Source organism: Geotrypetes seraphini, chromosome 10, assembly GCF_902459505.1.
Source record: "Geotrypetes seraphini chromosome 10, aGeoSer1.1, whole genome shotgun sequence".
NCBI lineage: Eukaryota > Metazoa > Chordata > Amphibia > Gymnophiona > Dermophiidae > Geotrypetes > Geotrypetes seraphini.
Window position 1 is genome coordinate 97,255,835 of NC_047093.1, and position 16,261 is coordinate 97,272,095.

General features: G+C 43.4%; 1 protein-coding gene across 5 annotated transcripts in view; it reads left to right on the plus strand.

Moving 5' to 3' along the window:
- ABCA2 (ATP binding cassette subfamily A member 2) overlaps nt 1-16,261 on the plus strand; it is a 602,913-nt gene that overhangs the window by 210,559 nt on the left and 376,093 nt on the right. For all 5 annotated transcript variants that reach the window (XM_033959797.1, XM_033959792.1, XM_033959793.1 and 2 more), the window contains one exon: nt 4,467-4,630. In XM_033959797.1, the coding sequence (XP_033815688.1) occupies nt 4,467-4,630 (164 nt within the window). The remainder of the gene's footprint in view (nt 1-4,466; nt 4,631-16,261) is intronic.

Below are 16,261 nucleotides of genomic sequence, written 5' to 3' on the forward strand. Positions count from 1 at the left end.
CATAACCTCTACCGTTCTATCTCTTGTCTCCTTTTCCCCCTATAGGAGGTCGTCTCCATCATTTTTACAACCAATGGATGATAATTACATCCGACCTCTGGGTGCTTACCATCATCAGGGAAGGATACTCTCTTCATTTCACTCAGGTTCCACCAGAGCTTCCTCCAAGAGAGTATCCTTCCAATCCATCCCAGACCGCCCTTCTTCTTCAGTAAGTTCAAGCTCTGCTTTCTCTCCATGCCATCGAACCAGTTCCCTTAGAACAGCAGAACAAGGGGTTTTACTTCCGTTACTTCCTTGTTCCGAAGAAGACGGGCGATCTGCGGCCCATTCTGGACCTCAACAAATTTCTAGTCAAAGAAAAGTTTCGAATGTTGTCCCTGGCATCTCTTTATACCCTTCTCGAGCAGAACGACTGGTTATGCTCTCTGGATCTCAAGGAGGCCTACACTCATATCCCCATTCATCCGGCCTCCTGTCAATACCTCAGATTTCGGGTGGGGAATCTGCATTATCAATACAGACTACTACCCTTCGGCCTGGCCTCGTCTCCCAGAGTGTTCACCAAGTGCCTGGTAGTGGTAGCGGCAGCTCTCCAAAACCATGGTCTTCAGGTATTTCCCTACCTCGACGACTGGCTCATCAAAGATTCCACCTCTCAAGGGGTTATTGTAGTGACCTAAGGGACTACCTGGTTCCTACAAAGTTTGGGATTCGAAATCAACTTTCCCAAATCTCAACTTCAGCCTTTACAGAATCTACAATTCATTGGAGCTGTTCTGGACACTGTCCAACTCAGAGCATTCCTTCCACAACAACTGGAAGCTCTTCTTCAACTCTGTCATACAGTGTCTTCCCGCTCTTCTATCTTAGCGAGAAACATGATTGTACTTCTGGGTCACATGGCCTCCACAGTACACGTGACTCCTTTTGCCAGACTTCACCTCAGAATTCCTCAGTGGACCCTGACATCTCAATGGACGCAAGTTTGCAATCCTCCTTCTCGACACATTTCAGTCACTCCTTCCTTGAAGAAGTCTCTCCGTTGGTGGATGCTCTCTTCCAATCTTTCCAGAGGCTTGCTTTTTCAAATGCCCCCGCATCAGAAAGTCCTCACGACAGACTCTTCGACCCACGCTTGGGGCGCTCATCTCAATGGTCTCTGTACTCAAGGCCTCTGGACCAGTACGGATCATCAGTGTCATTTCAATCAATTGGAACTCAGAGCGATCCTCAAAGCTCTTCATGCTTTGCAACATCTACTTCACGACACAGTAGTCCTCGTTCGGACGGACAGCCAAGTCACCATTTATTATGTCAACAAACAGGGAGGGACAGGGTCTGCCTCCCTTTGTCAAGAAGCTCTGGAGGTTTGGGACTGGACAATCCGCCACAACACCTTCCTCAAAGCTGTCTACATTCAAGGGGCAAAGAATTGCTTAGCGGACAACTTGAGTCAGCTACTGCAACCTCACAAATGGACTCTCCATTCCTCACCTCTTCGTCACATTTTTTCACAGTGGGGAATGCCACAGTTAGACCTCTTTGCAGCTTCCCACAATTACAAACTGCCTCAGTTCTGCTCCAGGATATACTCTTCTCACCGCCTCGAGGCAGATGCTTTTCTTCTGGAATGGACAAATCTTTTTCTCTACGCATTTCCTCCATTCCCTCTTATTCTCAAGACTCTCGTCAAATTGAAGAATGATCATGCCACCATTATTCTAATCGTTCCTCGGTGGCCGAGACAACCCTGGTATTCCCTTCTACTTCAACTCAGCAGCATACCTTCTACCAGGAGCCATACCTTCTACCAGTTTTTCCTTCTCTGCTCACACAGAGTCAAGGATCTCTGCTTCATCCCAATCTGCAGTCTCTACACCTGACAGCCTGGTACCTCTTAACATAACTCCTCTTCAGTTTTCTCAATCTGTAAGAGACATTTTAGAAGCTTCTAGAAAGCTTACAACTAGACAATGCTATCACCAAAAATGGACTAGATTTTCTACATGGTGTTTTTCCTCATGAAAAGGAGCCTCAGCATTCCTCCTTATCTTCTGTTTTGGACTTATCCAATTCTGGCCTCAAGTCTACATCAATACGAGTCCATCTCAGTTCAATTGCGGCTTTCCATCAGCCTATTGAAGGAAAACCCCTCTCTGCTCATCCGGTGGTTTCCATATTCATGAAAGGACTTTTCAATGCCAGCCCTCCTCTCAAACCGCCTCCTTTGGTTTGGGACCTCAATGTTGGCCTTACTCAACTCATGAAGCCTCCATTTGAACCAATTGATAAGGCTCATCTGAAGTATCTCACTTGGAAAGTGGTGTTTCTCATTGCCCTTACTTCTGCTCGACGAGTCAGTGAGCTGCAAGCTTTAGTTACTGACCCACCATTCACAGTGTTCCATCATGACAAAGTTGTTCTTCGTATTCATCCGAAATTCCTACCTAAAGTGGTCTCAGAATTTCATCTCAACCAATCCATCGTACTTCCAGTGTTTTTTTCCAAAGCCTCATTCTCACCCTGGAGAATCAGCTCTTCATACTCTGGACTGTAAACGTGCTTTGGCCTTCTACTTGGAACGCATCAAACCACACAGAACTGCTTCTCAACTTTTTGTTTCTTTCGATCCAAATAAGTTGGGCCATCCTATTTCTAAGCATACCATCTCCAACTGCATGGCGGCTTGTATCTCTTTCTGCTATGCCCAGGCTGGATTACCCCTTCACAGTAAAAGTCACAGCCCATAAAGTCAGAGCAATGGCAGCTTCAGTAGCTTTCCTCAGATGTACACCTATTGAGGAAATTTGTAGAGCTGCTTCTTGGTCCTCGGTTCATACCTTCACTTCTCACTATTGTCTGGATACTTTCTCCAGACGGGATGGACAGTTTGGCCAAACAGTATTGCAAAATTTTTTCTTCTAAGTTGCCAACTCTCCCACCATCCCACTTTGGTTAGCTTGGAGGTCACCCACTTGTGAGAATACCTGCCTGCTTGTCCTGGGATAAAGCACAGTTACTTACCATAACAGTTGTTATCCAGGGACAGCAGGCAGCTATTCTCACGTCCTACCCACCTCCCCAGGTTGGCTTCTCTGCTGGCTATCTGAACTGAGGAGACGTGCCCTGCGCTTGGAGGGAAGGCACTCGCACATGCGCGGTGCGGGCAACTCGAAACTTCAAGTTTCTTCAAGCAAAAGTCTGCTTTTGAGGCGTCCGCATCCGGGCTCCGTCGATGACGTCACCCATATGTGAGAATAGCTGCCTGCTGTCCCTGGATAACCTCTGTTACGGTAAGTAACTGGGCTTTTCAGTCACTGCACCATCTCTGTAGAATGCCCTTCCATTAAATCTCCGACTAGAAAACTCTCTAGAAAAATTTTAAAGTAAACTCAAGACTTCTCTTTTTAAAGACTCCTGTACTCTCTTCTACTACTACTACTACTACTACTACTACTACTATTAATTATTTCTATAGCATTACCAGATGCACGCAGCGCTGCACAGAGTCACAAAGAGTAAGAAAACAGTCCCTGCTCGAAAGAGCTTTCAATCTAAACAGCTCTCTCAAATAATTCTTATACAACTCTCTGAAGTAATTTGGAAAGTCAAAACGTTTCTTTTGTACCCTAATGTATTTCCCCTTCTCCATTTTACCTCCCTTTATTTTTATTTTTAGTCTCGATGTATTTACAAACTTACCTTCCCTCATCTCACTTCGTCTCATGTACATCAGTTTGATTATGTCTCTGTACGTTTTTAACTTTTAATATATTTCTTTTATTTTGATATTTCATTTTTAAATCTTATTTTATTGTAAACCGTTTAGATACCTAACTGATAAACAGTATATCAAAAATAAAGAAAACTTGAAACTTGATGGGCCATTTGGCTTTTATCTGCCATCATGTTTCTACATTTCTATATCAGCACTTAACTTTAGGCTGACTTTATAGAATCCAGGGCCTTAGGGCTCCTTTTACAAAGGTGCACTAGCGTTTTTAGCGCACGTACAAGATTAGCGCGCGCAGCATTTTAGCGCGCACTAAAACCACTAGCGCACCTTTGTAAAAGGAGCCCTTAGTATCTCAGTCTGTATGTATAAGATAATGGGGTACTTGTTAGCACTAACTACAATAGAGATATTGTTAGCAGAAAAGATCTCTTTGTGTTTTTAAATTTTCAAAAATTATCAACATAAAAATATCCCATCATATCATATATACCCAAGATCTTCAAGCTGGCTCTGCCTAATGTGGCTTCTGAACTCTCAGTAAGGGGCTAGTGATTGACTTTTTATCAGAGAAGTTCTCTCCATATGTTCCTTTCGTATTTGGGGCTCACCTATTTATATTACCAGTAGGGTTTTTGGTCTCTAATGAAATTTTATTCATAAGATGATCTATTTAGATTTTTAATATAAACTTTTGGTCATTGCACCCTTCTCTTCTCCTCCTACCCAGGGTTACCCAACTGTTAGAACGAATCAATGAAGTGGTGGAGAAAAGTAACCTCTTCGACCCTGATCGTCCAAATCTAGAGGAAGAACTTGAGTCCTTACGATATCACCTAGAGTCCCTCAGCAATGATCCTAACTCTATGGAGAATCATTTCAACAGCCAAGGAGGTAAGAGGCACTAGCCTCTAATCCAAAATTTTCAATTTTGCATTTTGGTAGTTCTTTTACAGGATGTAATACTGTTCACCAGACTACCCTGCTTTGATTCTGAATTTTTGAAGCATATGCAGGTTCCATGTTCAGATGTCATCTTCATCATTTCAGTCTGAAATGTCACACATTTTGAGTTAGTATTGGAGATCCTCTTTAGTATTTTGATTATAAAAGTGTCTGGCCTGAAGAAATGTTACCTGCTGAAATGTGGAACAGTTATGTTAAAACCTAATACATTGGAGTCTGCAATTTATTTTAAGGCTGCTTGATGGCGCTGTTCTGTTTTAAGGATTAAAGTATTATGTTAGTTACTTTCTGTCTAGATGTTGTTCTAACTGATCTTTTTCACTGAGGGGATGATATTATCTCACACGGTAACAAAATAAAAAGCCCTGTATAAGCTGTCCTATTTTCTGTTCCTGTTATGTATGGGATTGCCAGCTGGCTAGTTTTCAGACAACCTGGTCATTTTTTTTCAAAGACCAGACCAGCTGCTAGCTGCCAGCAGACCACTTAAATAGCCATACAAAAAAGTCAGTATTTTGTGCCTAACCTTGCCGTCCCTCTCTCACCCCCTCCCGGGTTCAACCAGCAGTTCTCTTCACTCTCTCTACTTCTATGCCCGTGACTCTAGCTTCTGTCTTTCATCTCCCCTCCCCTCCCTTTGGGTCTTTTAAACTTGCCTCCATCACGCCACAGTGCAGCCTCACTTTAAATCCGCAGGTTAAAACCACTCGCGAGTCAAAATAAAAGTCACAAAATAAAAAAGCAATTTTGTTCACGGAGAGCAAAAGTGCATGCGCACACCATCTATAGCAATCCTGAACACCCGACTGGATTGCGGCCCTTGAGGAGGGACTTTGACACCCCTGATCTACAGGCAAAGAAGACGGTCTGCACATACATCAGGATTGCTCTCCAGAGATCCATGCAGTCGGTTGGGGGAGTGACTCCGATCGCCCCCATTTGCACAAGGACGCGTCATGAATCAGATGCCTGGCAACCTCACGGATCGGATAGGATCCGTGAGGTTAGTGAATCTAGCCCAAAGTGGTTTACAAAATAATCCAATCAAAGTAATGAAAAGAACTCCATTAAAAATAGGAAAGAGGAAACAAATGGAATCTTGTTTTAATTTTTTTCTATTTTTTAAAAATATTTTTTGTTTTATTTAAGTTTTTCTTTTCATACTTGTTAAGGGTGCCAACTAGATCCAGATTTACAGAACAGGGTTGATCTAGTCCTGGGTGTATCATTTACATGCAGGGACTTGTACACTAGTCCTGATTTTCCCCCATTACATTCCCTAAGAAAAGCAAGATTAAAAGTCCCAGCATGCATTGGGATAAACCCAGGACTAGATCAACCTTGTCCTGCAAATCTGGATCTAGTCAGCAGTTTTATACTTGGTACTGTGCTGTGGGGCTCTTTTCCAAAGCTGTGCTAAAAGTGGGCTGGGTGTGGCTCTAAAATGGCTGCAATTTTCCTATGACCACCCCAGACTATAGGACGTTCAGAAAAGAAATAAAAACCACACTATTCAAGAAATTCCTGAAACAGCAATAACAACACGACCTCTAAATGCTCTTAAGATCTACAACTTACCTCTCTAGCTAATCATTGTAATTCTGTCTTTTTAAATTAACCTTTTGTAATCCGCCTTGAACCGCAAGGTAATGGCGGAATAGAAATCCCTAATGTAATGTAATGTAATGTAATTTGGCTTCTCCTATTAGTGCATGTCCATTAGCGTCTGAGCCCTTACCACCACCTATTTGAGGGCAGTAAGGACTTCCTGTGCTAATCAGTCAGTGTGTGCCAGTGTCCAAGTGCTAACTGATTAGTGCAGTGCATACCTACTCTCCACCCCAAACATGCCCCCAGCGCTAAAAAATAATGTGGTTTTTTTTTTTTTCAAGATGATGGTGCCGGAGGAAAGAGACAATGGGCATTACTTCTGGTTCTTTTATGGTGTACCTTGAGTGGAGGGTCATAGGGGAGGGTAACCTAGACATCAGGGATTTTATATTTTTTAGCTTGGGGAAGGGTGGTTGGGATGGAGGCCAGGTAGCTTCTAGATACCAGGGAATTCTTCTTGTAAGTTGAGTCAAGGGGCGGAAGAGGCCAATCGGACAACCAGGGTTTTGGGGGGTTATGTTGGAGGACTTCTGCTGAAAGCAACTTGTTGAGGGAGGGGGAGAGGGATCAGATGAATAGGTTGAGTCTGACCGGGGACCAGTGGTCTCAAACTCGTGGCCCGCCAGGTACTATTTTGAGGTCCTCGGTATGTTTATCATAATCACAAAAGTAAAATAAAACTATTTCTCTTATAGCTATCAATTACAATATTATTACAATATTATTACAATATCAATTACAATATTATTATTAAGACCTAGCCAAAAGGAAAGATTTATAAACTATAAAGAGTTTTACCTCATGCAAAATTGTCATTTCTTTAATAAGACATTTTCTGAGAACATAAGAATTGCCGCTGCTGGGTCAGACCAGTGGTCCATCCTGCCCAGCAGTCCGCTCATGCGGCGGCCCCTAGGTCAATACCAGTGCTCCAAATGAGTCCAGTCTCACCAGTTTAGAATGAACTTGTCCAACTTTGTCTTGAAACCCTGGAGGGTGTTTTCCCCTATAACAGACTCCAGAAGAGCATTCCAGTTTTCTACCACTCTCTGGGTGAAGAAAAATTTCCTTATGTTTGTACAGAATCTATCCCCTTTCATCTTTAGAAAGTATCCTCTCGTTCTCCCCACCTTGGAGAGGGTAAACAGTATGTCTTTCTCTACTAAGTCTATTCCCTTAAGTATTTTGAATGTTTCGATCATGTCCCCTCGCAGTCTCCTCTTTTCAAGGGAAAAGAGGCCCAGCTTCTCCAATCTCTCACTGTACGGCAACTCCTCCATCCCCTTAACTGTTTAAGTCGCTCTTCTTTGGACCCTTTCGAGTAGTACCGTGTCCTTCTTAATATACGGCGACCAGTGCTGGACGCAGTACTCCAGGTGAGGGCTCACCATGGCCCGGTACAGCGGCATGATAACCTTCTCTGATCTGTTCGTGATCCCTTTCTTGATCATTCCTAGCATTCTATTTGTCCTTTTCGCTGCCATAAGAACATAAGAACATAAGAAGCGCCATCTCCGGATCAGACCTTCGGTCCATCAAGTCCGGCGATCCGCACACGCGGAGGCCCTGCCAGGTATACACCTGGTTTATTTTATAGCCAACCATACTTTATATGCCTCTCTCAAGGAGATATGCATCTAGTTTGCTTTTGAAGCCTAGGACTGTCGATTCTGCAATAATCTCCCCTGGGAGAGTATTCCAGATGCCAACCACTCTCTGTGTGAAGCAGAACTTTCTGACATTAGTCCTGAATGCCACAGTGCATTTGCAGATGGCTTCATGGACTTGTCGATCAGAACTCCCAAGACCCTTTCCTGAGAGGTTTCTCCAAGTACCGCCCCAGACATCCTGTATTCGTGCATGAGATTTTTGTTACCGACATGCATCACTTTGCTCTTATCCACGTTGAACCTCATTTGTCATGGCGATGCCCATTTCTCGAGCCTGATTATGTCATGTTGCAGATCTTTGCAATTCCCTGTGTCTTCACTACTCTGTATAACTTCATATCGTCTACAAATTTAATCACCTCACTCGTCGTACCAATGTCCAGATCATTTATAAAGATGTTGAAGAGCACAGGTCTAAGCACCGAGCCCTGCGGCACCCCGCTGGTGACGCTCTTCCAGTCTGAGTATTGTCCATTTACTCCCACTCTCTGTTTTCTAAAGCCAGTTTTTAATCCACATGAGTATTTCACCCTCGATTCCATGGCATGCAATTTTCCAAAGTAGTCGTTCAAGTGGAACTTTGTCGAACGCCTTCTGAAAATCCAGATATACCTACAAATCTATAATGTGGCCCTGCAAAAGGTTTGAGTTTGAGACCACTGCGTTAGACAGAGTTTTCACTGACAGCTTTAAAAAAAAAAACTCACAGTTTCTGTCTGTCACTATGTAAGCACACTAAAATATCCTCAAAGTTTAGCTAAAACAATATAGGAATTCTGAAGTACTTAGCTTCTAAACTGTTTAGAAGCTAAGTACTTCAGAATTCCTATATTGTTGAATGAGAAAGTGCTATTTAACAAATGAAGATATCACCACGTTAACAACTCTTAAGAATGATTTGTTGGATGCAGCTAATATGCGAATAAGCAAATAGGCAAACTAGATTTGCATAATATTTAATGTTTTTTAAAAATAAAATAAGGACAAAATAATATCAGAAGAAACGTAAAAAACTAATAAAGGAGTTTTTGATAAAACAGAGAAATTAGGAGAATATACCGGACCAATAATAGCTCACCCTATGGCTACTGGCTCGTAATATACATCGAGCCTCTAGCTGTGAGCGCTTGAGATCCTTAAGTACTTCTCCCTTATATCCATTGGGATATTTTCTCTTGCGTTTTAGCTAAACTTTGAGGATATTTTAGTGTGTTTCACAAGAAATTTTGAGGTGTTAGTGATTACACTATGTAAGCACATACAGGAACCCATCAGGCTCTATGCTGAAAACAAAGACGGGAAACTGACAGGGCTCACAGTCAGTCTAGAATAGGTACACAGGCAGATTGATAGGATAGAGAGCGATAAATCCCTGGGACCGGATGGCATCCATTCGAGGGTCATAAGGAACTGAAAGGGACTATAGCTGAACTGCTTCAACTAATAGCCAACCTGTCAATCAAATCGGGAAAGATTCCGCTAGACTGGAAGGTGGCGAATGTTACGCCGATCTTCAAAAAGGGTTCGAGGGGAGATCCAGGAAACTACAGACTGGTGAGTCTGACCTCGGTTCTGGGAAAGATGGTAGAGATGCTGGTAAAGGACCGCATCATTGATCACCTTGACAGACATGGTCTAATGATGACCTTTGATTAGTGATTAGCGCACATGTGCTGCGTTCTGTGCCAAGCTCACTCTTAAATGCTTAGGAATAATGGCAAATACACATATATTACCAGTTCAATATTATTATTTATTAATGTTAATCTTACATGTCTCAGAAATCACATGTGTGATGGAGTCCCATCAGGCGTGAAATTTACACCTCTTCTGATGGTCTCTCTGAGTCTATACTGGTCCGTTCCTTTTATATTTTTCACAAGGCAGTATGACATCACACTTGTCAACCAATCAACCAACAGAAGCTGTCCTTAGATTTGAACAAAGCACTTCCTTTTGACATTGAAATAAAAGTTTCACAAATCATATTTTTGTTTACATTACTTTCTAAATATGTATAAAAACATTATAACATATCTAAAGAACACTTTAAATCCAAAACAGCTTGTTTGTTAAAGTCAGCCTGCCTTTCTGCTTTCAGCATCTGCTGATAAATTCATGTCCCTGTCAGCAACAGAAGAAGGAGGAGGCCTACTCCCCCTCCCTCCTATGCTGGAGGTCAAACCAGCTCATCCTTCCTGCTCTGAGTCTCTCAAAGACTGGTACAGTGTTTCTGGCTCTATCTCTTTCCAGATGTTGCCTCTTAGGATTTCTCCTTAAAATTTCTTCAGGTTTAAAATATATAAAATATTTGAAATTAAGTACAAATCATTCTCTCACATATCATTCATACCACATAACACACACATTATCACTCATGGGATCCCACACACATATACCAACACACATATTGCATTCATAAGATACATATAACTATCTGTATACCATATATCTTCCACAAGCCAGACTGAGAGGTCTGGTATTAATTAGAACCACGAGGCTCAAGGCGGGAAGACTCAGAGAGAACAAAGAACAGACAAAAAATCAAGCTGGAGTCATTAATACAAGATGGAGTTCTTAATACCTCTATATATGTATTATGTATATCATACCTGATTTCCTCTATGATTCTGCCCCACCTAACACCTCACACAAATAGTGAATTCCCCTTTTCCTGTGCTATATATCGGTTTCCTGGTCTTTTGTTTATTATCCTGACTCTTTCAAAGTTTTAAATTTGTTTGCATGTATATAAGACCCTCTGATCAGGACTAGGAAGGTCTCTTGTCATGCCCTGCTAATGCTTCTGCGTAGTGTGCGCCAAACCAGGCCTCTTCACCAGCCAGCATGGTTTCAGCAAAGGCAGATTTTGTCTGACAAACTTGCTGCACTTCTTCAAGGGAGTAAACAGGCGGATAGACAAGGGCGATCTGGTCAACATTGTTAATCTGGATTTTAAGAAGGCGTTCTTCAAGGTTCCACATGAACGACTACTTCCAAAGATTGCGAGTCATGGTATCGAGGGTGAAGTACTCGCGTGGATTAAAAACTGGCTGGAGCATAGGAAACAGAGAGCGGGGATAAATGGACAATACTCGGACTGGAAGAGCGTCACCAGTGGGGTGCCGCAGGGCTTGGTGCTTTGACCCGTGCTCTTTAACATCTTTATAAACGATCTGGACATTGTTATGACGAGTGAGGTGATTAAATTTGCGGATGATACAAAGTTTTTCAGAGTGTAGTGAAGACACAGGGGGATTGTGAAGATCTGCAACGTGACATAATCAAGCTTGAGAAATGGGCATCGACATGACAAATGAGGTTCAATGTAGATAAGTGTACAGTGATGCATGTCGGTAACAAAAATCTCATGCACGAATACAGGATGTCCGGGGCAGTACTTGGAGAGATCTCCCAGGAAAGAGACTTGGGAGTTCTGATCGACAAGTCAATGTGCAGCGGCGGCGAAAAGGGCGAACAGAATGCTAGGAATAATTAAAAAGGGGATCACAAACAGATCGGAGACTGCGTCTAGCACTGGTCACCGTACATAAAGAAGGACACGGTACTACTCGAAAAGGTCCAGAGAAGAGCGACTAAAATGGTTAAGGGGCTGGAGGAGTTGCGGTATAATGAGAGATTGGAGAAACTGGGCCTCTTCTCCCTTGGAAAGAGGAGACTGAAAGGGGACTTGATCGAAACATTCAAAATACTGAAGGGAATAGACTTAGTAGATAAAAACAGACTGTTCACCCTTTCCAAGGTAGGGAGAACGAGAGGGCACTCTCTAAAGTTGAAAGGGGATAGATTCCATACAAATATAAGGAAATTATTCTTCACCTAGAGAGTGGTGGAAAACTGGAACACTCTTCCGGAATCTGTTATAGGGGAAAACACCCTCCAGGGTTTCAAGACAAAGTTGGACAAGTTCCTGCTAAACTGAAATGTACGCAGATGAGGCTGGACTCATTTAGAGCACTGGTCTTTGATCTGAGGGCTGCTGCGTGAGCGAACTGCTTGGCAGGATGGACCACTGGTCTGACCCAGCAGCGGCAGTTCTTATGGGAAAGGGGACATTTTGCAATGTGCTGCAGGTTACTGTCATAGTTTTAACACAGTAGTAATTTCATGCTGATTGACTACTGCATAGCAATCAGGATCAGATTAACACTATATTGGGCACTAGACAAACATTTATTTGTGGGCTCTCTACTAGGATTTCTCCTTCCCCTTCTCCTTGACTTACTGATTTTCTCACACTTGCACCTCCCCCCAACATTGCGCTTCTCCAGAAGTAGCAAAGAAAGTGCAGAGCCTATGTAAGGATAAGTGGTAGTTATACTTTGTGGGTGAGCGAGAGGACTCTAAAAAATAGTATAGTAAGGAGGTGGAGTAGGGGGACGGACTACTTCAAGCACCACCTTGGCTGGTGTGCCGACACCTTTCCTCTTCTACCCTTTCCCTGTACATCTTCAAATCTTTGCTGGCTGCGAGGAGCATCTCTTACCTGCTGCTCGCACCAGCCTCATCTCTCCCTCTGATGTCACTTCTTGTTCATGGGGACCAGGAAGTGATGTCAGAGCAAAAGATGAGGCCAGCACAAGTAGCAAATAAGATATGTTCCTCTTAGTTGGTATGGGGAAAGAAGGGTGCATGAGAAGGGTGCAGGGGCAGGGTGGAAGGCAATATAGTATGTCAATACCGGGAGAGAGTGGAGGGAGGTGCGTGGTGTGGTGATGGCTGGGGCCTCTGCCCCAGCTGCAAATTACCCTTGTTACGCCACTAAGCACATGCCTCAAATGAAGAGACTTAATGATAAGAGCTGGGGAAATGGCAAGTTACCCAGTACCAGGAGGGAAAGATTTTGATCTAGTCTTAGATATCTGCAATCTTAACCTAGTACCTTATGAGATTTTGAAGCACTGATTTTATTTGGTAGTACACTTCTCCCTCCCGATTTACCAGTTTAGTACTTGCGACTTTGGTTATTCATGAGTTTCTAAACCTGGACCACAAAAATGACTGCTGTGAGTTCCATGATCTCACGAGACTACAGCGAGAACTCATGGCAGCCATTTTTGTTGACGGCTCTGCACAGGGCAGTAGTGTAGGAAGAGCACTCCTGCCCCGCTTCACTGCTAGACCACCGGGTAAGGTGTGGAGAGGTCCGGGAGGCGGGGGTGGGTCAGAGTCGGCCCTAAAAGTTATTCACGCTTTTTCAGTATTCATGGGCTGGCTCTGCTCCTAACCCTCACAAATATTGAGGGGGAAATATAACAGGAACTGCAAATAACACACTGAATTGGGATGTATATTCAACTACTGGATTGTTCAAAAAGTCTTCTCCTGGAGCTGGGTAACTTGACAGCTCTGCAGCAGTGAGCCAAGAACAAGAGAACTTGTGAAGGTTGTTTTTACCCTCCATTGCCTCTGTTACAAACTAGAGTTGTCAAGAGACAATGAGTTTGAGGTATTTATTTACAAAGATTTTTGTATGAGAAAAGTATCACAAATAGAAGCAGCAAAGTGAAAAAAAAAATGAAAGGATATAGACAGAGAAAAAGCAACATTAGGACACTGTTCAAAGGAATTTGTCTAGGAAGTTTGGCTAGCTGGGTAAATTCCCTAGGCTGAAAACTTCCCTTCATTTAATATACACTTTCATATATTAGTATATCATAAACATATTCATAACAGTGGACTTTCTAATGGAAGCTCTATTTATATGACACAGAAATATATACTCTTTCAGTTTGGGTTTCCACCTCCAACACATCATGCACTTGCATTTACTGCCAGTTGTTTCCCTCAGCCTACAGCAGACCCTTCACTCTTTCTCCCATTCTTCTTAAATTCCTTCTCCCTTTCTCCCATTCCAACATACCAGACAGGGCTCACTCAGCCTCCACCTACTCTCCAGCCCTTGCAACTCAGCTCCTCCTTCCTTTGACTAGAAATCTCCCTTATCAGCACATAGGTCAGTGGTCTCTAACCTGCGACCCTCACAAGTTCATTTTTGTAGTCTTCATATCTAGTAACCTCCATTAATATTGAGGGTAGAGAAATGGCCCCATGAAACTCCACTGAGTCGTGTGCCTTTGTAGTCATATTAATGAACATACACGCACGCACACATACAAATGCCAGTCAACTTACTTCTCCCTCACCTTGTTGTTAACCATACTAAAGGAAGGCAGGTTTAAAACAATTATTATATGACATAGGTGTTGGAACTGGGGGGGGGAGGAGGCATGGCCTCCCCAACAATTGCCCATAGTGTGGGGGATCCTGTGGGGAACACTTCTTGGGAGGCTGGGAGCGGCATCTTGCTACCAGCCAGCGTGCCTGCTGGTCGGCAGCATCCACTCCTCCCGCCTGCTGCGTGTTTAGCTTAAATTTTTTAGAAAAGCGCTGCTCTCCACTGCGACTCGCCCTAGCGGAAACAGGAAGTTGTCAGAGAGGGCGGGCTGCAGTGGAGAGTGTCGGCTGTGGCAGCAACTCCAAAACGCAGCCTGTGGCCTCCCTTCATGCTTTCCTTGTGCCGCGCTCAGCGCACTAATGATGCTACTTCCGTTTTGAGCTTAGGCAGAGCGTGGCACAAGGAAAGTGCAAAGGGAAGTTGCAGGCTGTGTTTTAAAGTTGCTGCTGAACCGACATTCCCCTGCCACAAAAACAGATGCGAGTGGAGGTGAAGGGGGATGATGTACCAGACCAGGAAACCCCTGGACTGTTTTTTTTTTAAAGGTAGAATAGAGGATGGGTTTCCAAAATGTGCTGAACTGGGTGTGGGGAGTGAAGGGGAAGAACTTATAGGGCCAGGAAGAGAGGGTATCAGAGAGAGAGATGGTGGGCAATGTTGTGGAGGGAGAGAAAAGTAGAGTAGTTAGGCATGGGGTTCTGTGAAGGAAAGGGGAATGAGATATTTGAAGGGGAAACAGTTGGAAAGAGGCAGAGATGGTGGATCTGGGGGTGGTATAGAGGGAGGGAGCTATATAGAATAGGATAGTTGGAAAGGGAGAGATATGGCATGGGAGGGCAGTTGGGAAGAGAAAGGTTCTTGGGGATGGAAGGAGGGGAAGGAGAGGGGAAGGAGGGAGAAATGTTAGATCTGGGGGTGGAAGGAAAGGAAAGAGATGGTGTACATGGGGAAAGAAAGAAAGGAGAATTATTGGACATGGTGATGGGAGAGGAGTAAGGTAAAGAGAGATAAGAGGGAGAAATGTTGGATGTGGTGGTGGAGAGGAAACAGTGGGACAGATGGAAATGGATGCAAGAGGAATGTTGGACATGGTGTAGAGGGAACGGAGGAAGAGATGTGGGCATGGAGCTGGAGAGGGGTGGTAGAAGCAGAAATGTTGGACATGGGGCTGGTGGGCAGAAGCGAAAGATACTGCACGTAGTCCGGGGGATAAGAGAGGAAGAAATATTGGATGTGGCAGTAGAGGGGGTGGGAGAGAGGCACCCTAGATCCCTCTCTCTTTCCCAACTCCCTTTGCAGCAAGGGAAGGAATGAGAGAGAGAGATGGTGGACAGTGAGAGAGAGGAAGACGTTGCACATGGAGGTGGAGGGGAGAGGAAGAAATGCTGTGCAGTGGTGGGGAGGGGAAAAGTGTGCTTTGTGTAGTTTAATTTTGTGGTTACCATTGTATATTATTAATAAGATTATATTGTGTGTATATGAAAATTAATGGAAGAAATGGCATTTACAATTAGTACTATTATTATGGGGTGGGGTCTAGGGCGGAGCTTTTGCCCCCCCCCCAAACAAAAAAGCGTTCCGCTGCCTATGATTATATGTGTATAAATCACTACTTACCCAGGAAAATTACTTTGGAATTTTGTTTTATAAAAGACTCCTGTTTTCTCCAATACCAGTACTACTGGATATCAGCTGTAGAATAATTCATTGTTGTATATGTAATACGCGTTATTGCTGTTGTATACTGAGTCATGGTTATGAAAGAGCACACTTTGGAAATTAATTCTGTAAAGAAGGCAATGCTGTTTATATGTTAAATATATGTGTAAATGACTAGAATACCACCATACATTTATTTATAGATATTTATAAAAAGATTCTCCCAAGGCAATGTAAAGCAGTACAGCTTGAAATAAAACTTACTTTGTTGTTTACTGCATAAAAATATTAAAATTACCAAACATAAGCATAAGCACAATCAATGAGGTAAACTTGCGGCCTCTTTTACAAAGCCATGCAAGCGGCTGCTCTGCGCTAACGGCCCCGAAGCACATAGAGAATTAAAGAGCTTCGGGGCTG